Source organism: Pipistrellus kuhlii, unplaced genomic scaffold (assembly GCF_014108245.1).
Source record: "Pipistrellus kuhlii isolate mPipKuh1 unplaced genomic scaffold, mPipKuh1.p scaffold_m20_p_2, whole genome shotgun sequence".
In the NCBI taxonomy this organism is placed as follows: Eukaryota; Metazoa; Chordata; class Mammalia; order Chiroptera; family Vespertilionidae; genus Pipistrellus; species Pipistrellus kuhlii.
The window spans coordinates 150,348,049-150,373,203 of record NW_023425515.1 but is presented as its reverse complement, the minus strand read 5'-3'; the positions used below and the strand labels follow the sequence as shown (position 1 = coordinate 150,373,203).

Sequence of the window (25,155 nt, the reverse complement as noted above, 5' to 3'; positions counted from 1 at the left end):
TACCTTATCATTCATTCTAGTACTCTTATTTTATTAATTTTCCCTGAGATTTTAAAAGGGAAATAGATTTTCAATAAAACTTTTTAAAAATATATATTTTTATTGATTTCAGAGAGGAAGAGAAATAGAAACACCAATGATGAGAAAGAATCACTGATTGGCTGCCTGTGGCACGCCCCACACTGGGATAGAGCCTGCAATGGGGGCGTGTGCCCTGACTGGAAATTGAATCATGACCTCCTGGTTCATAGGTTGATGCTCAAGCACTGAGCCACTCCTGTCCTGGCCAAAGAAAATGTTTTAATAATAATTTTACTTTTCAAATCATAAATGACCAGACTACAATAAGATGTTTTTGAAGACATTAGTACATTTATTACGACTTGACACTATGTTGTTGTCCATTCCTCTACTAAAATATAAACATGTTTAGGGCAAAAACTTTGTCTTATTTATTGCTATATCCTGAATTCAAAGGGCAGTGCCCATTATGTTGTGGGGCACAAAATAAGCATTTTTAAAAAGAAATGACTAAGTGAATTCCATTCATGCTACCGTATATCTTTTTTAAGTATTCTACCTGTCCTCCCCAGTTCAGACTCTAAGTGACTTTACCTCAAACATCTCTAAGAAAATAAAAATAATCAAGTAAATTCTCCTTATTTTTCCACCTTCATTATATTCTTCTTCTTCTTCATCCTACAAACTCATATAAACCCAAACCCATTTTTCTTCCTCTTTCAGTAAAAGAGTTCCCATTCTTATCTCAAGCTATCTTTCTACCTATGCTTTGAAACTTGTCTCTTACTACTCTCTCAGGGATATCTCTCCATCAATAACTCCGTCTCCTACATTTTATTTCCAATCTTTCCCCCTTAGCATATAATTATGCTTGTCATCCTTTAAACTTAAAAATCTTTCCTTTAGCTAAGTCTTCCTCTATTACTACATTTCTCAATCTTTCATAGTCTAACTTTTAAAAATACTAAACAATTATACTGGTTACTTCCTTACTCCTCATATTTGCTTCATAATTCACTACAATCCAGTTCTACCCTCTCCTCTTCTACTGCTAAAAACCATGTTTATCATGTCCACCATTTATAACCCCAGCAATTAGCACTCTGCCTACAACACTGAGAAATTAGACAGAAAATACAGACTTTTTAAAAGAAGTTGAAAGAAATTCCTGTAGCCGTGTTTCCCAAACTTCTCTCATGATGAGAATCACCTGGTGGAGTATTTAACACTTCTTAGTTGGGATTCAGGAATCTGTATTTTAACAACTCCACCAAGTGATTCTCATCATGAGAGAAGTTTGAGAAACACTGCTGTAGCCAATTATATTAGAAATTTATGATACATGTGTAATTATGTTAGAAAACAGATGTTCTCAATAAACGAAAATTAGTGGGCAATAAGATGATTTTAGGAGATAATCACTCTGAAAATCACTTTGTCTAAAGTAGGGGTGTCGAACTCAATCAGAGAAGGGGCCAAAATCTAAAATCCAGCCTAAATCGCGGGCCAAATGGTTTACTGAACAGTCATAAACTGTCATTGTGATGGAAACGCAGCGGAGTGCAGTGATGACAGCGCGGTGCGGGCCACATTGCAAGGCCTGGCGGGACAGATTTGGCCCGCGGGCCTTGTGTTTGACACATGTGATCTAAAGAATAGTCATGATACAAGAGGGCAGGTAGCTCTACACTCTTAAGTTTGCTAAAGCAGGGACTTAATTTTTTAAAAATATTTTTATTGATTTCAAAGAGGAAGACAGGGGGAGAGAGTTAAACATCAATAGGCTGCCTCCTACAAGCCCTCCACCAGGGATTGAGGTTAGGATTCTAATGGAAAAACTGGATAACATGCTCAACAAATGAAAATTCTAAAAATCAAAGGAAATAAATAAACACAGAAGTTAATAGAAAAGAGAAACTGAGCAGAGAAATGGGATAAAAGCATTGACCAATGAATTACTGGTAGTTTTTAAAAGAGATTGTTCAATAATGGTTAGCAAAATAGGAAAGACTTAAATTAGGAAAAATTGGAGTGAAAATTTGATAAATTCATATTCCATGTAAATTTTTTCCAAGGTCAGAATTAAATCCTAAAGAAGATGAGAGGTAACACATTAGGTCAAACCATTGTATACTTTAGTATCTGTCAAATTTTAATTATACAACATGGCTAACTCAAAATGTGAAGGTTATGCTACTTCCCTTCTCCCACCTAATTCTTTCCTTAACAGGTAATCTTCAATGAATTTGTCATTATTTAAGAAATTCCCATGGGAATTTTTCTCACTCTCTCAGCTGAAAGTTGAACGACTTAAAAAAACAAACAAAAAAAAAAAAAAAAAAAAAAAAAAACTACATGAATTCTATCTTGAGATTTTCATACCTTCATGTAAAAACAAAAACCAGAAGAGTAACTAGTCACTAAAGTACAAAATGATTCAGTCATTTGTTCAGTCGACAAATATTTATTGAACACCTTCTTTATTCTAGGCAATAGCAGTGACAAAACAAAAAAATCCCTGCTCCCATGAAGTACCCTAGCTTGAGTGAAGGCAGATTAACAAACAAGTACCACATTAGGGAATTCTTTGATATGGTGACATCTAAAGAAAATGAGTCATGAGGTTATCTAGGGGTACAATGTTCCAAAAGACAGCAAATGTATACATTCTGAAGTGGGGAAATAATGTGCCTATATTAATGTGGAACAATAGTGAATGTAATTAATCAAGAGGAAGAGTCCAAGGTGAGATAATGTAAGTAGTGTTTCCACTCTGAGTGAAATGGGAGACAAAAGATGGTTTTGAAAAGAGTCAGTTATTACTAAAATGTGGGTGTTGGTGAGACCATTTATGTGGTTACTGCAGTGCTACAAGTGGCTTATGTCGGAGTGGTAAGCCTGGATTTATTTTTCAGGTAGAAATGGTAGAATCTGCTGATGGAACGGATGTTAGAGAAGTCAAGGATAACTCCAAGGTTTTTCACGAACTGAAAGAGAAGTTGCCATTTTATTACAGAGTTGGTTAGAAAATTAAGTTCCGTTTTGGATATAAATTTTGAGATGCCTTATTAACTTCTAAGGGCAAATATTTGCTTATTTAAATATTTGCTTTCTTGAGAGAGGTGTTGGCTAGAGATATAAACTTGTGAATCACCAGTGTTTAGGTGGTTTTTAAAGGCATCCTAATGAAAAAAGACTGACCCCAGCAACTCTCCAATATTTAGACATGGGAGAAATGAAGTACCAGCAAAATATTTTGAGAAAAATACTCATAAACCATGGGAAGAACAGGGAAGGGGTGGTGGTGTCCTAGAAACCAAAAAAAGTTATTGAAAACTCAAGAAGTGATAAGCTAGACCAGAGCTGCTGATGTGTGAGTTGAGGATGAAACAGACATGGCCACTCAATACGGCTGGGCAGCAGCTAACTGCTGTGGACCTTTACGAAAGCTGGAGTGGTAGAAGGGGCAAAAATCCTGAGTATCACATTCAAGAGAGAACGGCTCCCCGCCATCCCCTTCCAAAAAAAAAAATTCAACAAGTTCTGCTAAAGAAAAACTAGCTGAGCTGGAGGAGATTGGAGAGATGTTCAAAGTTTGAGAAGAGAGAAGGAAAGGGGCCTGAAGTATGGGAGAGTGAACTCATCGGGGAACTTGAGCGCCACTGCAGGGCAGCACTAAGGGAACACTCGAACTTTTTCAGCGAAACAAGTCCTCCTCGGAGCTGTGTGCTTTTCTCCAGCCTGTCTGTCATTCATCTGTTGCAGGAACACTAAAAGGTTGTAAAAAGGAATGAGCTTTGCTGAAACCGGTTTGGCTCTGGATAGAGCGTTGGTCTGTGGACTGAAGGGACCCCTGTTCCATTCCCTTTAAGGGTTGCGGGCACATCCCCGGTGGGAGGGGTGCAGGAGGCAGCTGATAGATGTTTCTCTCTCTCATGGATGTTTCTAGCTCTCTGTTCCTCTCCCTTCTCTGTAAAAAAATCAATAAAATATATTAAAAAGAAAAAAAAAAGGAATGAGCTTTAGGGCAGGATGGTACAAGAAGGAGGTAGGGAAAAAAAACAAAAAACCGCGACTGCGTGGGGGCTCTCAGAAGTTGAGAGCTGGAACACCAAGACACAGCTTGTGGGCAACTAGCTTGAGACTGCAGAGCGGAGGGGGAGGACCCCACGGAAGAGTGCTAAGGTCGGTTCTCAACAAACGCGGTCTTTTCTCAAAGGGCGAGCACAGCAGCAGGGGGGTATGCAGGGGCCCAGGAAGGAGAGACACCCCGCCTGAATGCTGTGGACTGAGCCCAGCTGCAGCCAGAGGTTCCTTCCTTCCCTCCGCGAACCCGAAGGCTGGAAACTTGCCGCCGGCACTTACGATCCGCCGCTCATATTCCTTAAGCTGTCCACCGGAGTGGTGGGCATGGTGGCGACCGTCTGGGGAGTGGACGACCACCCCTGTGCCCGCCGGCTCCGGGAGCCCCTGCGCCCCGATCCGGTCCCGGGCGTTAGCGGCCGGGGCCGGAGCGCCGGAATGTTTGCCGGGCGCCATGGAGACGGCGGAGCCCCGGCTCAACAAGCGGCCGCGCGGTTGGCTGGCGGCTGGAGGCCCGGGAGGAGGGCGGAGGCGGAGGGGAGGGCAGAGGGTTGGTGGAGCAAGAGGAAGCTCGGGGAGACGACTAGAAGGAGGAGGCGGGCGGCCCCGGCCCCAGGCCCCTCCCAGGCTCCGAGGCTCCCCGGCTTGCAGGCGGATGGATGGGGCTTGTCCAGGCGGTGGCGGCTGCAGCGAAGGTGGCGGCGGTGGCGGCGGCAGCGGCTGTAAGTGCAGCCTCCATGAACCACCTCTCCTCTCCTCGTCCTTTTTGGGATGAGGGGCTCCCGAGATGTCCTCTGTCCCCTTTCTCTCCCCTTCCCCTCCCCCACCGCGGAGGACCGCCCGGAAGACCCTGAACTTCCGGGGCGGGGCTGCGGCCCGCTTTTCCCCCTCCCCCCCCCCCCCCGCGGCGGCGCGGGCCGCCGAGGCGCATGCGCAGCTCTCCTCCGCGCCCTCCCATTCCCTCCCCCGCCCGCCCGCCCGCGCCCTCCCTCCCAGCCCGGCCCTTTGCGCTGGCGGTGCCCGCGGCTCGCAGGGAATCGGCAGCGGAGTGAGTGTGCCCGACCCCGTTCGCCTCCGCCCCTTTCTCCTGGCGGCCTCCGATCCGGGTCGGGGTGGGGCTAAGGAAGCTGACCTCCCCTCTGTGGCTCCGCCTCCTCCCCCAGCAGCTTGGGGTTCGGTCCCGGCCCCGGGGCGGCTCCTGCTCGCACTGCTGCCCTGGTGGTGAGCAGGGAACCTGGGCAGAGCATCTCCTTCCAGAGGGAGTGAGGGAGGGAAGAGAGACTCCAGGAGGCGGGCATTGCTGTGAGGGGCCGAGGTCCTCCCCGCCGGTGGGAGGATTCCCGGGGGCAGATGCCTCCCCCTCCTCTGGCCTTGTCTCCCAGTAAATGGAAAGATCTCTCTGGCCTGTGGCTTCTCTCTGGTCCTCGCTTTGCTGTGTGACCTTGAGCGAGTCACCCACCACCCCTGTCCGGGGGCTGCAGTTACCCCTAAAGCTTTCTCTCCAACGCTAAAATTCTTCATTTTGCAGAAAAACTTAGCACTGGCCAGGTCTCCCGAGGCCGCTGAGCCGAGATGATCTGGAGTTGACTGAACCTTCGTTTTCTTCATTCATGGGTGGAATGAGTTGATCTGTTTATTGAGTCGCTTTTATTTTATTTTATTTTATTTTTTTTTACCATTGGTTACGAATAGTAGGGCTCGAGATTCCTTATTATGTTTTCAAAAATTGCCACGGGATCCTTCTCCTCATCCCTGGACATTCTTTAAAAATTAGAGACTGGGTGAGCGATGAGCTTGTGGTGCCAGGGTCTCTGGTCCAGTTACTACTGAGGCTCTCTTTCCTTTGATCCAGATGGTGTGGTGGCTCGATTCTCCCAGTGCCTGGCTGAGTTACGGACGTGGTTAAGAACCAACTGGTTGAGGTTCAATGCAGACAAGACGGATGTGATGCTGGTAGGCAGGGGGCACACTTGGAGATTAAGGGAGGGAAAATCCAAACTCCCTTAAGTGCTATCAATATATTGTTCTTACATGTTCCAGTGTTGGGAACTGCTGATGGGCCAAGAATGTCGAGTTTGGGTGGAATGAAAATGACATGTCCATAGCTTAAGAACTATAAAAATATCAGTTGGTGATAATCTGATGAAATAGGGCCGCTGGGTAAAACAAACAAACAAACAAAAACTCTTTATATAAACATTATGAAAAGAAAACCCTTACTGATCTTTGGAGAACCAAAAGGTGTGTCTTGGGCTGGCGATAACAATAAAAATCAAACTAACATCCGGATGCTGATGCTGATTGTTGAATAGAAGAGGGGCTTCCAAATGTAATGCATTACTGCTTTGTAACCTGCATCTTGCCTACTAAAAAAAAAAAAAAAAAAAAAAAAAAAAGGAAAGGTAAATTCTCAGCCTTTATCTAAAATGTTATTTTTAAAAATAGGTGATTTTTTTTAGGTATTTTCAACCAAATTAGTAATTATCCATAATTTTTTTTTTTTACCTGCACATAATGTGTAGGCTGTCACTTTTAAACAAAAATTTTAGGAAATAATTACAAAATCTCCAAAGGCACTCAGGGACTCTGAAAATTATTAGATATAGAATTTGTTTTTAGGGTCTTGGATATGTTGTATTAATCTGTTTCACTCAAACAGCCCCAGTGTCTAAATGGTTACAATTTTTTTTTTTTTTTGGTGCATTTTGAGAGGTATCTTTGAATTGCATAGCAGTTTATACATACGGGTGTATATTATTTATATTTGAATCAGGTATGAGTAGTGAAAAAAAGGTTATATTTCTTAGGATATGTAAACTGCCAAAGAAGTTTACTTATTGGTTATTTTAAAGTATTGGTTGAAGTAAAATTGTGACCTTAAAATGCTTTTGTTAACAACAAAACAACTCTGTGGTTCTTGTGTATGTGTATTATGGCTTCTATAAAATTGTTTTAATAACTTTTTAATGGAGCATTCAGTAAATTGCTTTAAAATAATTTTCCAATAGAATAGCAGTTCTGAATAGCTTAATGTAGTAAAAGCTAATGTTAGTTTCCCTGACAATAGGAAGCCTTTAGGTGGGGAATGGGAGCTAAAGAGGCATTTATTCAGGCTTTGTATAGTGAAGTTTTTGTTTGTTTTGAGACATTAGCCACAGACCTCACATAAAATTGGAATTAACCACACTTTTTAGTTTAATTTTAAACATAATACTTCAATTAACAGAACTACCATTTTGAATGTTACATTAAAAAATACTGTCAACCATAATATTTTTACGCAACTCATAGATATTGGTGAGTTTTCTCATGCCTTTAACTCTGTCATGTCCTGTTTTCATCTCTTCTAGTATCAGTAGACTTTCAACATTTATTTTTTGTTAACCCAAGTGTAAATATTGACTGTTTGCATTTGAATACAAAGAAGACATCTGTTGTATTAATCCAAAGTGCTGAAGAACTCAGAGTAATGGATGGAAGTAACAAGGAGGTAGATACTGGATTAATAAAAGGAATGTTCCAAAAATTAGCGTTTTATTTTTTAAAAGAGCAGCTTCTTCATGACACAGTGAGTCTTTGGAGGTGTAGGCAGAAAAGCCTGATAATGAGTGGGGAAACATAGATAGGGGAGGATATACCAAAGGACCTTTTAGGTCCCATCCAACACTAACATTCTATGGCTAACGAATACTTAATTTTTACATATTTGATATTGAAGAGGTAGGAAGAGTTTTGAAAAAGACTTTCCTTAAGGTGGCTCCTAAAGTTTGTAAAGATATATCACTAGAATTAAATGGAAGTAGACTGTATTGAATATTGTAGTCACGTCTTACTGATGACTTAAAATACTGGAGCTGTTTCTCTTTACTTTTGGAATCTCTGAACCTAAAAAAAAAAAAAAAAAGAAGAAGAAAATCACTGAACCCACCTTTATAAAGACAGGAGGAAGAAAAATGTAGAGGGAATTTTTTTCCTTTATCCCATAATGCCACTTAAAATTAGTAAAATTAATACATAGTATTAATAAACATAAAGGTCACTTGTCAGTAAGATAGATATCCATTCAAGTATTTCTCAGACCTCGATTTTCCTGACCACTTCGGAATTCACTAAATAGTTTAAGAGGCTGTGATCCCTAGCTTTTTATCAGTTTGGATTTTTGTTGAGGTTTAACTGAATCAAAGATTAAATGGGTCTAAGCAAGCAAATTATTCCTATACCTTGCATTTTTGACAGTGCTTTAAATTTTTCCTTTTGGTAACCAGCTACATAAATTTCATATATTAGCTTTCACTTTTAAATGGAAAATCCTCCTTTGTCACCATGGTATTATAAAGCCTGAGTTTCTACCTCAAGGCCCCTCATTATTTTTGCCTTTACCCACCTAAAGTCTATGTATTTCCACTGTTCTTTGCCTTTAGTTGTTTCCATCAAACATCTCAAAGTGAAAATTATGTGACTATTACCTGACTTTGAAAAGCCATTTTTATTTTGATTCCTAAGGATTAAGGAAATTCAACAGGGCAGGTAACTTAGAAGCTATATATCTATGCCAACATATTCCCTCCCCCAAGGAATCCTGAAAAAACACTTTGATATAAGTATTCTAAAAAATAAAATGAAAATACTGTACCGTACAGTTAATGGTAAAAATTGTTTGTAGATTTGGGAACCTTAAAGTTTTCCTTTCTCTTCTTTCCCTTGCTTTTCTTTCAGTAGAAAATGTGCATCAGATGTTTATGTTTAATTGGTTTACAGACTGTCTATGGACTCTTTTCCTGTCAAATTACCAGGTAATGTCCTTTCACTTAGCAGCTACTTCATATTCCTGTAAATGCACAAATTATTATTGGACATAAGAATTTCAAGTTAATGTTGGATCTTTAGAAATAGGAAACTGCTTACAGAGTCTAGAATGTTAAGGGAATACAAATACCTTAAGAAAACAGCTTCCCCCATATTCATTGTAAGTTGAGTATTAAAGACAAGTTTTTCTATGTGCAACTTTTTGTAATATATTGTAGCACTAGCATTATGTTATTTGAAGGGAATGAGTAATTTTCATATATAACTGGTTGATTTTGGTAGCCATTTTAAAAACTGCTTTGAAAGGAACCCTTGCACATTTGGGGGAGGGCGGGAAACTTGTCTTTTTGAAATAAGACTTATAAACTCCTGGCTTAGTAAAATATGTGAATGCACTTTTTGATAATCATGTTTGCATTAGCTAATACGTGCCTAAATAATGGAAGCGAGACATATCTGTATTTTTCAATCTTTTGGCTCTGGCAATCAGAGTTGGTTGGCATTCTGGCCCAGGACAGTTAGTTCTAGGACAATACATCATAAACTTTTAACTTGCAGGCATTTCAGGCATTGCAAATAAGCAAGTTCTCCCTCCATGCAGTTAAGTCGGAGATCATGTCCACCAAAGAGCGGCTTTTCAATATCTCACGTTAAAAAATTTCTGTCCTATAGTGCAGAATGCAATCGTTTGCACACTTAGCATTGTTACTGGCATCGCAGCAGGTTATGTGAAAAGAGATAGGGAGATGGCAGACTTAACACAATCCCTTCTTTTCATCTCTGCCCGTACCGCCAACATTGTGAGATATTGAATTTTTACCTTGCCCATTGCGAATCGACCTAGGGAAGACTATATTTGTCAAGGGATCACTGTTTTGAAGCGCAACATCCGTTTTTCTAGCAAATGCACTTTCAAAAAAAATAAAAGGGGGGGCCTACGTGTAAAACATAACGTATCTGTTTCCCTGCGGTGTGAATGCCAGCCCCGCCGCGGTGTGCACCCTCCCCTGGCTTGTGCGGTTCCTGGAGGCTCCTCCGGGCTGGAGCGCGGTGGGCGGGTCCGGGCGGCGCCCTCCTCCCTCCACACCCACCTTGGCCCCGCCCCTCCGCACGGCGGGGGCGGGCTGCGCGGGCCCGCGCGCTGCTCCCCGCGCCCGCGCCCGCGCCCGCCCGCGCCGGCCTTTCCCTCCAGTCCCGCTCGGCGGGGTCGCCGCGAGGGGGCGGAGTGGGGTGGGGTGGGGTGTGGTGGGCGCGCTCGGGCGGCTCGTGGCGCGCGCTCCCGCGGAGGCCGTGGCGGCGGGAGCGGGGAGAGGCGGCCGCGGCGGCGACGGTAGTCCCGTTGCCGAGTCTCACATCCGGGTTCTGGCCGTGACCCAGCCGGCGGCCACCGCGGAGATGTGACCCGTCAGGACGGCAAACATGGCGGAGGTAAGGGAGGCAAGCTCCCCTCCCCGTCCCGAAGCCGGGCGCTCCGGGGGCCCCGGCCGGCCGGGGAGCAGCGGAGTGGGCCCGGCTAGGGGAGGCCCGGCCCTGCCTGCCGGCGCCGCTGCCCACCTGTTGTCCGGAACAGGCCGCGCTCGGGGCGGGAGCTTTTCCGGGAACTTAGTTGGGATGGGTGCGGGGGCGGCGGGCCGAGCGCGGTTGGACTTGGGGGCAGTTTGGAGGGTCGGGCGCCGCGTAGTCAGTCCTGCGTGCGCGGAGGGCCGGGTGGGCGCCCGCGGGGCCGGGGCCGGGGCCGGGGCAGCGGCAGCTCGGCCGGCCGGCGCTCGGGCCGAGAGGAGCCGCTCTTCCTCCTGCGAAGTTTCTTTCCTCCCCGGCGGCCGCGATGCTGTTGCGCCTCTCGAGTCGCCCCCGCCCGCCGGCTGCTCTGACATCCAGTCGGTGTCGGGGCCTTCGATTAACTGCGGGCTTTCCCGGCGGGGATCGGATGGGCTGGGAGAACTGAACCTGGCCTTTCCCATCCCACCGTCTAGGGTGCGAGTCTCCCCATGTCTCCAAACTTCCATCCCCGACCCCAAGGGAGAAAGAGCCGCTTTTTTTTTTTTTTTTTTTCGACGTTTCAGCCGAGTTGCTTTCTGCCTTCCCCGGTTTCACTTTCCTGGCAGCCCCCTCCCCCCGGCAGCCCTTCCCTTCCTCTTCCCCCCCCCCCCTCCTCCTCTCCCCTTCGCCGCTCACCCAATTCTTGTCTTCTGGTTTGGATTTAGTATAGGACCTGCAGATTTAAATTTTATTATACTAAACCATAAACATTCGATTTAAAAAAAAAACAAAAAAACTTTTTTTCTTACCCTCGGAAGAATTTTGTTAAGTACCTTTCAGTTCAAGAGGTGATAGATACGTTTAGATTTTTGTTTGAGTAGAGCCACTCACAGTGATCAATAAGGCATTTTTTTCTCTTGTGTGAATTACATTTACATGGTCTCAGAGGCACCCCAATACAGATTCAGGAAGTAGGTCATTCTTTTAACCATGCCCTCCCCGCCCCCCACCCCCCTCCCCGCACTTTTGTCTTTCTTACTTGCTGAATGAAATCAATGGTGAGTGTTTTCATCAAAGCCACATCTCCTTTTTTAAACCTTGGGATGCAGAAACATGGTTAAGTTATGGACATGTTTATTTGGAGGCCTCTTTGTGTACCTGTTGAGTGGGGGGACACAAAGGTTAACTGTCTTCTGGAGTGGCTCTTAGGGTTTGCTCCCTCTGCTCGCTGATGGAAACTGGCTTTATATTTATGCTGCAAAAGGAGGATGAGGTTTTGCTGAGGCAGGATTGTTTGCTTCCAGTATTCTTCTTAAAACATTTAATATTTTTTTAAAAAAAAACCTAAATTTAGTCTTAGATTAATTCCATTTCTTTGCTCTTTGTGGTTAAAGAATTGCATTTTAATTTCACATGAACTGGAGAGAAAGCATAGTACTTTGTATTTTACTTAAATGTGCCTGGATTTATTTCACTTAGCTGAAAGAATTTTAGTCCTGGTGAGTCTTAAGTGTTGCTTTTTTTCCCCCCTTCATATGTCAGGTGGCTAGGGGATGGGGTGGTAGGTAGCTGCTGGCTTTACATATGTTTTATCAAATAGCCTTTAGCAGATCACCCTTTCTGTGAATATCCATTGGATAAGCAGCATTGTGCTTGCTTTCTGTCATAGGTGTTGTGGTTTCTTCCCTAATGGTACTGCTCGCAATGGTTTGAGCTTTAAGGTCTGTTGTCATATTTTAAAGCAGGGTATTCTTGAAGGAAAGTAGCTTAGGATATGAAAATATGGTAAAATTTAAGTTTAAAACACCTCACCCAGAAATTATAACTGCCCAGCATACTGAAAACTTACTATGTAAATGGAAGTATACTAACATTTTATTTCTCATTTTAGAAATTAAAGATGTTTGCACTAATGTAAGAGGAAAAGCAATGTGTTTTGAATTACTAATAATATACTAATATTTTCAAGTGTATTCTTTTAATTTTCTTAAAAATTGCATCATTTGGACACTGTTGGAACACGTGAGTGGTCCAATTTCAAGGAGAAAAACCCTGAATTTTATTTTCAGCACATTTATTTAGTGACCTGGTGTCTTTAAAAAATTCATCGTTTATATTCTTCAATTCTTGTAGGTGGTTTTTTTTATGTCAATTTGGAAGAAGAGTGAATTAAACTTCACTGTGTCCTACAAAAAAATCTAAAATGGGTGAAGAGGAGGGAAAAGTTATAATTTTCTGATTTCTACATTTTAATAAAGAAGATTTTAGAGACTGGTTATTTAAAAAATTTTGATGCAGGAAAACTTTTTTACTTGATTTTGTGTGCGCTTCCTAGAGATTCATTCTTTATGATACATGTGGTAAATAATTCAAATGCTGGCTATTATACCTTTGATTAAGTAGACCTAAGCATTGAAGCTAACTGGTGAAAGAACAGTAAGTGCAAAGCAGTAAAATGCATTCCATAAATCTGAGGGGAAAACAGGTTATTGAAGAAGCATGTCTCCAGAGAAAATATAGGTATTATGCATCTGTGGGGTTTTTTGTTGTTTTTTCCTACATAGGAGAATAACTCTAGCCTTGTTTTGGCCCCCCCACCAAAAGTATTTAATTCTTGAATACAGATTACTTCAGATGTAAATAGAATATATCAATTTTTCATACTTGGTCTGGTCACCTCAATCCATAATAGGAAGTAAGTAATGATTCTTCTAATTGTGATAACACTAGTAACATGTATAATATGCTTCCAAGAAATGGAATATGCTCCTTTTTAAAAACACTTTTTGGTAATATTTCTTATTCTTTATTATCCCTTAAAGTTATTTATCCACCTCCTAAAAGAAGGCTAGTTGATCCTTTGGGTTTTATAAGGAACTTGGTGTAGGGACCTTTGGGAAGGAACAATTTGTCTTTTATTTCAGCGTTTGTAAGCACATAAGGGATTTTTTCTCAAGTTAAAGCCACAGTATAACACAAGTCCTATCATTTCACCTCATCCATATTGCTGTTATATAAATAAAGAGAAGAAAATTTAATGGGCTTGCTCTTCTGTATTAGTCTTAAGTATTCAGATATTTCAAAAATGGTACATATCTGTTTATTCACTATCACATCCATTCATTTCTTTTAAAATCATACTCCTTCCTTAACATTTTTTTTAGTATATTTGGATTTTTGGGTGTTTGTTTGTTTTTAAGGAAATGTGACCATCTTGCTATTCTTGATAGTATTCATTTCTACTCTAGACAAAACTTGTTTCAGTTTAATGAATTTAAGTCTTAAATTTCTATATTGGTAATTATTATTTTTTTAGTAGTTAAATTTTAGACCTAGAAAAGATTTATCAAAACTAATCAAGAATACCAATGTATGAGATTACTTAAAATTACTTGAAACTAAGCTACTTAAAAGTTTAATTCAGAAGAAGTAATAGGTAAAGTGCTTGAAAAGGTAGAAAAGGTTGGTGGGGAATATATACTAGTAGAAGTGAATTCGTCTTAGAGAATTCTTATGAGACTAATCAGTTTCCCAAATAATTTGGAAATAAAGCATTGCCATTGAAACTTCAGGTTGTCTTTATGAAAAGTAATGAGCTACATAGGCATTTCTTGCTTTTGAAGTTCAGATTGAGTTCCATATACATTTCAAAAGATTAGCAAATGGCTTCAAAATTCATTGTAGTGATTAAACTGTTCAAGTAACATTCTTGGCTAGGGACCCACTCTGTTGTACTTATCCTGTGGCTTAGAAGAATGACTTATAATTATGCTTGCTTAGTATGTAGATGTGAACTCATAGCACCCCCAGAAAGCTTTTTGCAAGTTGAGATCCTTTTTCCAAAAGTCATAGATTAAAAATAAATTTAGAAGAGTCTGTTAAACATGTCCGATCCATTTCTCTAAACATTCCTTAGTAGTGTTGTCTTCTGAGAAACCATAAAAAAAGTAAAAAACTTCAATCTCAAAGGAATTTAAACTAAACTTGAAGAAATTTAATTATTTGAGAAAATGAAACTAAAGCAAAGAATTTATGTAATTTGTCCAAGGTCCTGCAGTTAATCTGTGACCCAATTATTGGGGCCTAGACTTCTGAATTCTTAATGCTTAATATAGCAATTCACCCTTTAAGTTGTTACTACTAGAGTAAACTTGCTAATTTTTACTCCAAGACTTAATCTTTTTATGCTTCAGAATTCCTCAGGGTTTACAGCAAAGTTAAGTGATTTAATTTTGTATGAAGAGGTTATGGTGAGCCCTTGGCATGGTCCCTCCCGCCTTTCCCACAGGGTCCTTAGCTCCTTCCTGCTTCTGTTCTCATACTCTCCTGAGTGAGAATCTCTGAGACCAGATGAAGAGAGTCATGAGCATTGTAGTCTTGGACAAAGGTTGTTTTTAAACGGGAAATTTAGTATCTGCATTCCATACTTAAAGGAATGGCGATAACACTTAAAGAAATGGCGGTGGAATTATTTTGAGCGGAAAATTTAATTTATATAGTTCTACTCACTGAAAATATGATTATGTTTGCCTGGAATGAAAGAATCTAAAGATTCCTTCATGTTTTTACTACCTTATTTTTTTATTTTTAAATAGTGGCAATATTCTATTTTATTTTTTTCCCCTCTTTTCCAATTTATAGTTTTCTGGTGTATGGGATATTTCTCACTGTGTTCTAAAAAAAATTAAAACATTTGAACACATCTGAGGCATTGAATATTTATTACAACTCAACAATTTGATTGGTTAAATTGTATACTATATGGGTCAAAGTATGAAAATTGCTATAAATTTAATATAAAATTAATTTAGCCTACTCAATGTGTATGTGTCTGTGTGTTATGTTTTCTATCTCAAACAATTATGTATATACCTAGGTTATTTTTCAAAATTATACTACTAGACTTGTTAAAGAAAAAAATAGTGGTACTAGGCTTTTTAAACAAAAGGTAAAGTAAGAAAATTAAAGTCTCCCATAATTTCAGGAGACAATCTTCCACTGATTTTAAGAAATAAGGAGTAATGTTTGTAAGTAGTTAGCAAAATGATGTGTAAAATGAAAAAAACCTCTCCCCAACCCATTCCTCCCTCCCTCCCTACCTCTCTCTCTCTCTCTCTCTCTCTGTGTATTTTTTTCTCAATACAAATAAGTCTGTGCCATTCATTTTTTTAAATGGACTAATAGTGTTCCGTTGCTTGGAAGAACTATATTTCCATTTCTAGCTAATTAAATGGCGGACTTTTACATTTCTCCCTAACTTTGTGCTGTGAAAACCTTTGTGGTGATGAACATTATACATCTTGGTGTTCTTTGTTAGGTGTATCGGTAGGGTAAGTTCATTTTGGCAAAAACGATCTCCAGAGCAGGTAAACCAACTCATATATTTACCAATAGTGTATGGGTGCACTTAAGATATTTTAATCCTCAAGGTAAAATCCTAACTTCTTCATTTTATAGTTTGAACTTTTTCTAAAAATAGATATTGTTACAAGTGAGTACCTATATAGGTTTAGTTTTATTTTCCCCATTTCCAGTTTAGTGTGATCATTACTGGTAGATAGTTGCAGTTTTCCTGTAGGGTATTCTTAGAGATACAAGTTCCTAAGGATACATAGATAGGAGTTACACGACAAATGAAAGACTTCCAGTCACATTTAAACCTTTTTTAACAGATGTAAATTATTGTACAAAGAAAAAGAAAATAAGGGTAAGAAAAAAAGGAAATGAGAAATTTTTCTACGGAGTTGTTTCCCTGGGAGGTATACAAGGAATTGGGCTCTAGGCTTTAGTTCCAGCTTTTTCACTTATACTATGGAACCTTCATCAAGTCACTTTATCTCCCTGGGTTTGCTGATACATAAAATGAGGTAGATGGGGACGGTATTATTGCCAAGTTTATGGTTATGATCATGTAACTATGCATTTGAAAAAAATGTAGATCTATGTAAATGTAAACTACTTTTGTTGTTTTAAGTAGGTCAATAAAAAATGCCCTCATTCCATTCTGAAACATCCTGTATTATAATATTAAACTCATATTTTGAAAGATAATAATTTTGTTTGTAGGTTGGGCAGAAGTAATGTTTACAGTATAAACTGTTTTCAAATGCTAGTTTTCCAGAAGTTCCTCTTTTTGTTTGTTTAATCAGTCATAGTATATTTCGTTTTAAATTAAATTTATTTGCGTGATATTGGTTAATGGTCATCTTTTATTTAATTGGATATAAGTACTTTCAAGAAACTAATGTTATTCCAACCCTCCTCAAACCAATAAATGGAATTTTATTTTTAATATAGAAGAATAAAACTATACCTACTTTCCCTCCCTCTATCCTAATCTAGGTATACCATCAGTCAAATCATGGTTTTTGAAACATTTCAGTATTTCTTTTTTTTTTTTTAATATATTTTATTGATTTTGTACAGAGAGGAAGGGAGAGAGATAGAGAGTTAGAAACATTGATGAGAGAGAGTCATCGATCAGCTGCCTCTTGCACACCCGCTACTGGGGATATGCCCACAACCAAGGTACATGCCCTTGATCGGAATCGAACCCGGGACCTTTCAGTCCCCAAGCGGACGCTCTATCCATTGAGCCAAACCGGTTTCGGCACATTTCAGTATTTCTGACATAATATGATCATTAATGCTATCTTTCAACACTGGATGTTCTATTATATGCCAGCTATATTTACAAATGCTATCAGTCCTCGAAATATTTGGTATTCTATTTTACTTTATTTTATTTTTTGTTGTTAATCTCACCTAAGGATAATTTTCTATTGATCTTTAGAAAGAGTGGAGGGGGAGAGATAGAAACATTGATGTGAGAGAGACACACATTGATTGGTTGCCTCCTGCAAGAGGATAGAGCCTACAACTAAGGTATATATATGCTCTTGACCGGAATCAAACCTGTGACCCTTCAGTCTGTGGGCGACACATGTCCACTGAGCCAAACCAGCTAGTGCGAATAACTTATTTTTAATCAGAAAGCCTTTTTTTTTTTTTATCAGACTGTTAGATGGAATAATTATTGGGGAGAGTTCAAAAATGACTGAATGCTCAAAAGACCATTTTTTTAAGCTTCTAATTTGAAAGAAATACTGGTTTTTCTTCTTTATGCCATGCAAACTTGTTTCAAAAGTTTACTGAAAAGGAAAAACAGCATTCATTGTAAGGCTATTATGTGGATAGTGAATCTGAGACCAGATGAAGGTAGTTATGAACATTGTAGTCTTGGACAGAGGATGTGCTTAAAATTGGAAAATAAAATATAATTACATGAAATAAACAGATTAATTTTTTAAAATATTGATTTGCTGTGCAATAATTTTTGTAGTGGTTAAATTCATTTTCAGCCAGAAATCTGTAGCTCTGCCTGAAAGATGTTAAGCAAACTAGAAACCCTTTGGTTCCACTAGAGGCTGGATGCACAAAATTAGTGCAAGGGGGCTTGGCCCCGCAGCCCCGCTTCATCCAAAAGGTCGTCCGAAAGGATATTTGGAAGGACATCTTGTCTAATTAGCATATTATGCTTTTATTATCATAGGTTATTGTGTTGTCTCACTCTACTCTTCAGCTTCCCATTGAAGAACTGAATTAAAAAGTGACACTTGTGCCCGGCTGGTGTGCCTCATTGGTTGAGCATTGACCCATGAACCAGGAAGTCACGGATTGGATTCTAGTCAGGATACATGCCCGGTTTGCAGGCTTGATTGGATCCCCAGTAGCTGGCATGCAAGAGGCAGCTGATTGATGATTCTCTCTCATTGTTGATGTTTCTATCTCTTCCTCAGCCTATCTTGCTGAAATAAATTAAAAAATACTGCCGAGACTGGTTTGGCTCAGTGGATGGAGCCTCAGCCTGCGGACTAAGGAATCCCAGATTGGATTCCGGTCAAGGGCATGCGTATTGGTTGCGGGAACATCCCCGATGGGGGGTATGCAGGAGGCAGCTGGTCGATGTTTCTCTCTCATGGATGTTTCTGGCTCTCTATCCCTCTCCTTTCCTCTCTGTCAAAAAACAATAAAATATATTTTTTAAAAATAAAAAATACTAAATATTTGTTTGTTGTGGCAGAGTAACTTAAAGATGGTGACACTTGAAAATATACATTACTAAATTGTACCAGTCTTTTGTTAGAATAAAACAGTGCTATAAACAAGGACCATTCTCTTTTAAGAATTAAAAGAAGAAAATAGGACCCTTGAAAAAGTGTGCCTTAAGAGAACTCTTAAGTCATCACGTGAAATTTGGAGTGTATACTTACTACAGTAGCATAATGTGGACAATTTTCAAAATGGAGTTTTAACACCTTATAAAAATTTGTCTTGGTTACCTAGCTTTTGAAGTATTGGGCACATTCCTCATTTCTATTTTGTTCTTGCCTCTCTGCACCGTTACTTAGGAGAAAGAAGGAAAATACTAGAAGATCCCCTTTCTCTCTCTAGTGCTTTTGCCCTTCCAGTGTCTCTTACTTCTGTTGGGCATAAAATAGATAGCTCTGAATGAATGGACAAAGTTTAGTCATAAAGTTTGTCATTTGAAGCATCTTTTGAGTTTCTTATTGAACTTATAGGAGTTTGTTTGTAAATGACTTCATTATAATTTAATTAAGATAAAACAGCCATAGATATTAATAAAACAAGTTGCTAACAATTTTATCTTTAAGTTTTCCAGATGTATGTGGTTAAATTTATGAGAGGTGAAATGGTACAGTAGAAGGAGCATTATAATTTGAGCTTTTGTGGTCTATCAGATAACCTGATAATTTCTCCAGCGCATGAAAGGCTGCTTATTTTGTGATAATTTACAAGTATGTTGTTTGTTAGTGAAGTTAACCTAATATACTGTTTGGTGCTTAAGTAACACTTTAATTTTTCCTTCCGCTTGCTTGCAACATAATTTTTAGTTAAAATAATGTTTTAAATTGTTTCCACCTCCATTCTCACATACATTTAAAAATACTTATTTTAGAGAAAGAGAAAGGAGGAGGAACATCAATCTGCTGCCTCCTGCATGCCTCCTTCCAGGGATGTGCTTTGATGGGTACTCAGCTGGCAACCTTTTGGTGCAATGGATAGCATCCAACCAATTGAGCTATGCTGGCCTAGGCTCACACATGTTAAGCCAGAGATCAGCTTGATAGTAAAACTATGTACATAGTTTTCCTATATTGATAGGAGGGAATATTTCAGAAAATTTTAAGATCTAAATCATATGTCTTAAATTATGTTATGATACCCATATTTGCCTTTAAAATTTGAATCAATTCCAAGTTACTGTGTTTCTAGATTCAGGAGTGTTTTTTCAGTTTTCCTATATGTTGAAATAAATACAATGTCAGAAATAAAACGGGAAGTATTATTTTGTCCTAGACAAGTGGTCAGCAAACTCATTAGTCAACAGAGCCAAATATCAACAGTACAATGATTAAAATTTCTTTTGAGAACCAATTTTTAAAAACTTAAACTTCTTCTAACGCCACTCTTCAAAATAGACTCACTCAGGGCGTGGTATTTTGTGGAAGAGCCACACTCCAGGGGCCAAAGAGCCGCATGTGGCTCTCGAGCCGCAGTTTGCCGACCACAGTCCTAGACGACTCAGACATTAACAATCGTGGTAGTTTTTGGTGTGTTGTTAGTTGTAGTTGTTGAATAATTTCTGTAATATTTGTAAGGATTACTACACAAAAATGCTAATTTTTCTTCTTTTCTCCTCCCCCCACCCCACCCTTAGCCATCTGTTGAGTCTTCAAGTCCAGGTAAGTATCTTCTATACTTTTTATAATCTCTATTTGACTAATATTTATCCTATTCATTGCATAAAGGCTAGAGGAGTTAGACTATCATCTGACTTGCTTTTCTTCTGAATGCTTCTTTTCTTTGGGGAAAAAGAAATGGATGAAATGTTTGACTGCCCATGAAAGTACAGGTGAGGCTGCTGTGAGTTCAACCTCGTGACTATTTATGGGTTCTCTCTCTCTTTCCTTCTCTCTCTCTCATGAATTTTCACATATATTTCTTAATAGTTTTTAATTGCTATTTGACTTGAAGTATATATACTTTAAAAAAAAAGAAATTACTAACAACTTAGAAAGTTGTGTAGGAAATTCAAAATATTTTGAGAGAAATATTGTTAAAGCATTTAGTAAAGGAAGGAGAAATAAAATAAGAAAAACATTCAACAAATGAATATTTAATATTGTAAATTAAGGAAGTTTTTAAATATTTGAATAGGAACAGTTTTTATCTTCTGAATACATATCTTTGGATTTTTGTATTATTTAAATGTAGTACAGATTCATTTTTTCCTAACTTAGATGTTATCTTTGGACTAAATCTGGCCACAATAAATGTGTTTAAATTTGAATATTTTATATAAAAATCAGTATTTAGGCTTCTCTTGATCAATTAGAGGTTCCAGCACCATTGGGTACAGCATTTCTGTGTGGCAACAATTAGTTGGAACTGAATAGCAGTCAGCAAAGAGTTTGGTACCAACCAGTTTTTCTGACTAGTGTCCAGGGACTTTACCGAGAGAGAGTACTGTCTTCTGCAATGAAGTACTTGGATTAAGGGACAGAATAATGTAGCTAAAGAAGAGAGAGAAAGGGAGCACTGTTAAGGCATTGTAATATTTTATTTGAAAACATCTCATATGTTGAATATTTAGTTATGTATTACTAAAATTTTCAGATTATTGAAGCAATCACTATTCTTTGTGTTCAATTTTAGAAAGTAAATTTGTAAAAATGCTTAACATAATGGTAGTCTTTTTGTTTGTTTGTTTGTAATGGATCAGGGTTCTTTTCATGAACACATATCATTGCACTCCTTGTAGTATAAGGCATCAAGTAGGGTGGTTGGACTAGAATACCTCCAGATTCATTCAAAAAGACAAGTGTGCTAAGTTGACAGTAGTTTTACCATATTTTAACTTCATGGTTTATAAATATGTTCTGGATAGTTAAGATTGGAAGTAGTCTGACCTTAGATAAATACTAGATTATCATATCTTTTATAGGACATAGAATTTTTCCTAATTTCTTTTTCTGGCAAACAGTAATCATTTTCATTGAAAAAAAAATAGGTTCTAGTTGTTTTTTGTTAATGTGATATTACAAATTGAGTTTTGTATATTTCTCCTTGAAATTTTGAGATATTCATCAGGTAATACATAGGTATAAAAATAATTTCTCCAAAAATGATATTAATGAATCTTGTTTCCATTGCATTTGAATCAGTCTAGGTTGCATTGGAAGAATAGTAGAGCTTGAAGAATACAAATGTCTTTGATGCCCTTTACTACTTGCTGAATGCTTATGCAAACAGATTGACTCATTGAGTGTTTTTGTTTTTAAATTGGTTTTAAATTAAGGAAGATCTTTCAAGATAGATAGTGTTTCTAATATTAGGCTTCTGCCCAAGGGAATATTTATTTTTATAAGTAATGCTAATAATGTAAGTTGGAAGAAATTAGAAATAGAGGCTTCATGTAAAAAAAATGTTTGGTCCACTGGTGAAAGGCTGTGTCCTTTGTAACATCTGCACTTCGGAATTCATTACAGTAATAACGGTCACATGCCCAGGTTAGGTGGTTTGTCTATAGATACCATCAGTGTAAACCAATGTGGAGGCATAAGACAAGGTTTAACCTTTAAGACTAGTAGCCATTAGAGGTGGGGATTTAGGGAGGGGAGGAAAGAAAATAATTTAATAAGTGCACATCCTATATAATAAAAGAGTAATATGCAAATTGGCGGAACAACCAGTTGGCTGGGGGTAGGGCTGGTGAGCAGGCAGCACCAGGCCAGCCAAAGTGTGTGCCAGCAGGCAGAGGGAGGGGAAAGCAATGGGGGACGGGAGGTTGTGGTGATGACCAGCAGCAGCAGAGAGGCAGTGGGGTGCGGCTACTAGCTGGCCTGTGCCATCCCCGATAACCCAGTTGCCTTCCGCAGAGGCCACCGGCAGGGCCACTTGCTGCCTGTGCCATCTCCTGATTGGCCCCACCAGTTATCTCCCGCAGAGGGAGGCCAGACTGCAGCTCAGTCAGACATCCCCTGAGGGCTCCTGGACTGCCAGAGGGCACAGGCTGGGCTGAGGGACTGCCCTCTCCCCCCACACCAAGTGCACAACTTTTCATTTACCAGGCTGGGTCTCTAGTGATATAAGTGGAATTTTATCTTTTGAATGGTTGAAATTATGTAGGATACCTTTTAGTAATTTTGCAGTAGGGTACAAAAAGCCCTGATATTGGCTTAACTCGGAAAATTAATTCTTATTTTCACAGTGCATCATAATAATTTATTTTTGAGACCTTTTTGTTACTTAGGAGACAGCCTACCAATGTGCCTTAGTAATTATCAAAAAGGAATAGGGTGATTATTTGGTCCCAAAGAACAAGGTAAAAAGAAAAGTCATAAAATAAAGAAGTCATATGAAGGCAAGAAAAAATTGGAAGTTTATAAAAAAAAGTTACAGTGTATATTGTAGGGAAAAGAATTATAGTAAGAAGAGAGAAAAGATTCACCCAAGCTATTTCTTGTAGGGAAGGGGGAAATGACAAAACTTTAAATAAAATTGATCTTGATTATAATGACCAAAAAATGAAGGGCTTTAGGTAAATCATATGACATGATTTGGTCTGATTTTTTTTTTTTTTTTAAGTTCGTAAAGGAAGGGAAGCAGTTAGGAATTAAGCATAGTTATTTTGACAATATTTGCATCTAATAGGAATTATATTATGACTAGAGGCCTGGTGCATGAAATTTGTGCACTTGGTTTGTGTGTTTGTGTGTGTGTGTGTGTGTGTGTGTGTGTGTGTGTGGCGGGGTGGAGGGGAAATCCTTCAGCTCAGATTGCGAAGGGTGCAAGCCAAGCTGAGGGACCCCACTGGTGCACGATTGGGACTGGAGAGGAGGTTGGTCAGCCAGGGAAGGACTGTGGGAGGGCTCCAGGGCATGTCTGGCCTATCTTGATTTGCTGGACCTCAGCAAGCTAACCTACCAGTTGGACCGTCTGTCCCCTGGTGGTCAGTGCCCATCATAGCAACTGGTTGGCTGTCTGCCCCCTGGTAGTCAGTGCACATCATAGTGAATGGTTGAGAGACCTTTGTATATCATTAGCATATTATGCTTTCATTGATTGAATAAATGACTGGGCACAGCATATTAGGCTTTTATTATATAGGATTAGTATAGTATACAAAGGGTTTGTGTGAGCCGGGACCGGTTTGGCTCAGTGGATAGAGCGTCGGCCTGAGGACTGAAAGGTCCCGGGTTCGATTCCGGGCAAGGGCATGTACCTTGGTTGCGGGCACATCCCCGGTGGGGGGTGTACAAGAGACAGCTGATCGATGTTTCTCATTCATCCATGTTTCTAACTCTCTATCCCTCTCTCTTTCTCTCTGTGAAAAATCAATAAAATATATTAAAAAAAAAAAAAAAAAGGTTTGTGTGAGGTTTTTTTTTTGTTTTTTTTTAATCTTTCTGCATATGAGAGAGAAGAAAGAAAAGTATAGTATTATCTGTAGGAATACATAATTGTTAACTAAGTGCCCTAAAAGATTGATTGCTAGGTGAACTGAAAAGTTTTGGGAGCATTTTCCGTTAAAAACTCAGAAAGAAGGAATAATGATTAAAACAAAAAAAAAACAACTAAATTAATGGTTCTTAAACTGTGCAAGTCCCTCAACCACTACTAAGATGCTCTAATTATGTCATATTTTTCTTACTTTTCCAAAAGAAATGGTAATATGCTTTTCTAAATGTTTTTATTTTGTATATCATTCTAAAACTTTGATAATTTGTTAACTTTTTTTGTTGTACTGTAGGATGAGAACTGATATAGCAATTACTTATCTAGTTATTTTATGTTTAATATCAGTATTATGTTCCTCAGAAGGTACCATCACTTCTAAGTATATTGCTTTCTAACCTGGCTTGCTATTCACTCATTATAGTAAACAGAGGCTCTTTTCAAGAATTCTCTGAGGCAGGAAACCTACTGTTTCTGAGGCTGTGACTTACATGAGGCTTGGAGTGCAGTAAAAGCACAGCCTTTGGAAATACAGGCCCAGGATTCAAATTTCATCCTTGCCACCTACTGGCTCTAAGAGTTTAAACAAGCTATTTAACTCTGAGCCTCAAGTTTTTCTTTCTGCTCTTCGTAGGATTGTTTGCTTAAATGAAATGATATATATGAAGTGCTTGAGCATAGTATATGGTACATAGTAAGCACTCCAAAAATATTTCTTATTCTAAAAATTGTGGCAGGTGACAAGAACCTGGAGCCTTCTGTATTTCCTTATCCCTAATAGACTGTATTTAAAACAAATCAGCATCTGTAGCACTTTGTTTTACTTATTGGTTCTTTTACTGAAGGAAAAAGGAGGGTTAGGTGCATCTGTTAATACAACTTTTAACATTTTAAACTTAAATTGATTATTTAATGTAAAATAACTCATTTGCTCATTAGTAAAAAATGCTTTTGCAAACTTATGTCTTTGTTTAACAATAGCCAAATCTGGGGATAGTTTACAGAATTTGTATGCCCCAGCATTTGCAATCCAGTATTGCAAGGCATGACCTATTGAGTACAGCAGTATTCTCCAACCACCAGGCTAAAAATAGGTTAGCTTACACATCAGTTACCTACTAGGCTATTTTTAATGCCTTTCATAAGAGTTTTGTTTGCAATTTTGGTACATTTTGCTTCTATAGTTTATCTGAGTTATTTTATATAAAAATCATCCAAGTAAGA

General features: G+C 39.1%; 2 protein-coding genes across 11 annotated transcripts in view; one reads left to right on the top strand and one right to left on the bottom strand.

Annotated features, from left to right (window-relative positions):
• The window catches only part of DNAI4 (dynein axonemal intermediate chain 4), a 61,304-nt gene extending 56,744 nt beyond the window's left edge, over positions 1–4,560 (bottom strand). Inside the window, 2 exon segments of the mRNA XM_036447116.2 lie at positions 4,387–4,511; positions 4,513–4,560. Of these exon segments, the coding sequence (XP_036303009.1) occupies positions 4,387–4,511; positions 4,513–4,560 (173 nt within the window).
• Positions 4,561–4,692: 132 nt separating this feature from the next.
• Positions 4,693–25,155, top strand: part of MIER1 (MIER1 transcriptional regulator) — a 56,558-nt gene continuing 36,095 nt past the window's right edge. For 2 of the 10 annotated variants that reach the window (XM_045584487.1, XM_036447117.2), the window contains exons 1-5: positions 4,693–4,826; positions 5,957–6,057; positions 8,824–8,897; positions 20,132–20,156; positions 20,290–20,326. In XM_045584487.1, coding sequence (XP_045440443.1) covers positions 4,760–4,826; positions 5,957–6,057; positions 8,824–8,897; positions 20,132–20,156; positions 20,290–20,326 — 304 coding nt within the window. In that variant the 5' untranslated portion in view covers positions 4,693–4,759. Of the gene's footprint in view, positions 4,827–5,956; positions 6,058–8,820; positions 8,898–10,148; positions 10,339–20,131; positions 20,157–20,289; positions 20,327–25,155 lie in introns of those variants that run through there. The other 8 variants (XM_036447118.2, XM_036447120.1, XM_036447119.2 and 5 more) reach the window with 8 other exon arrangements.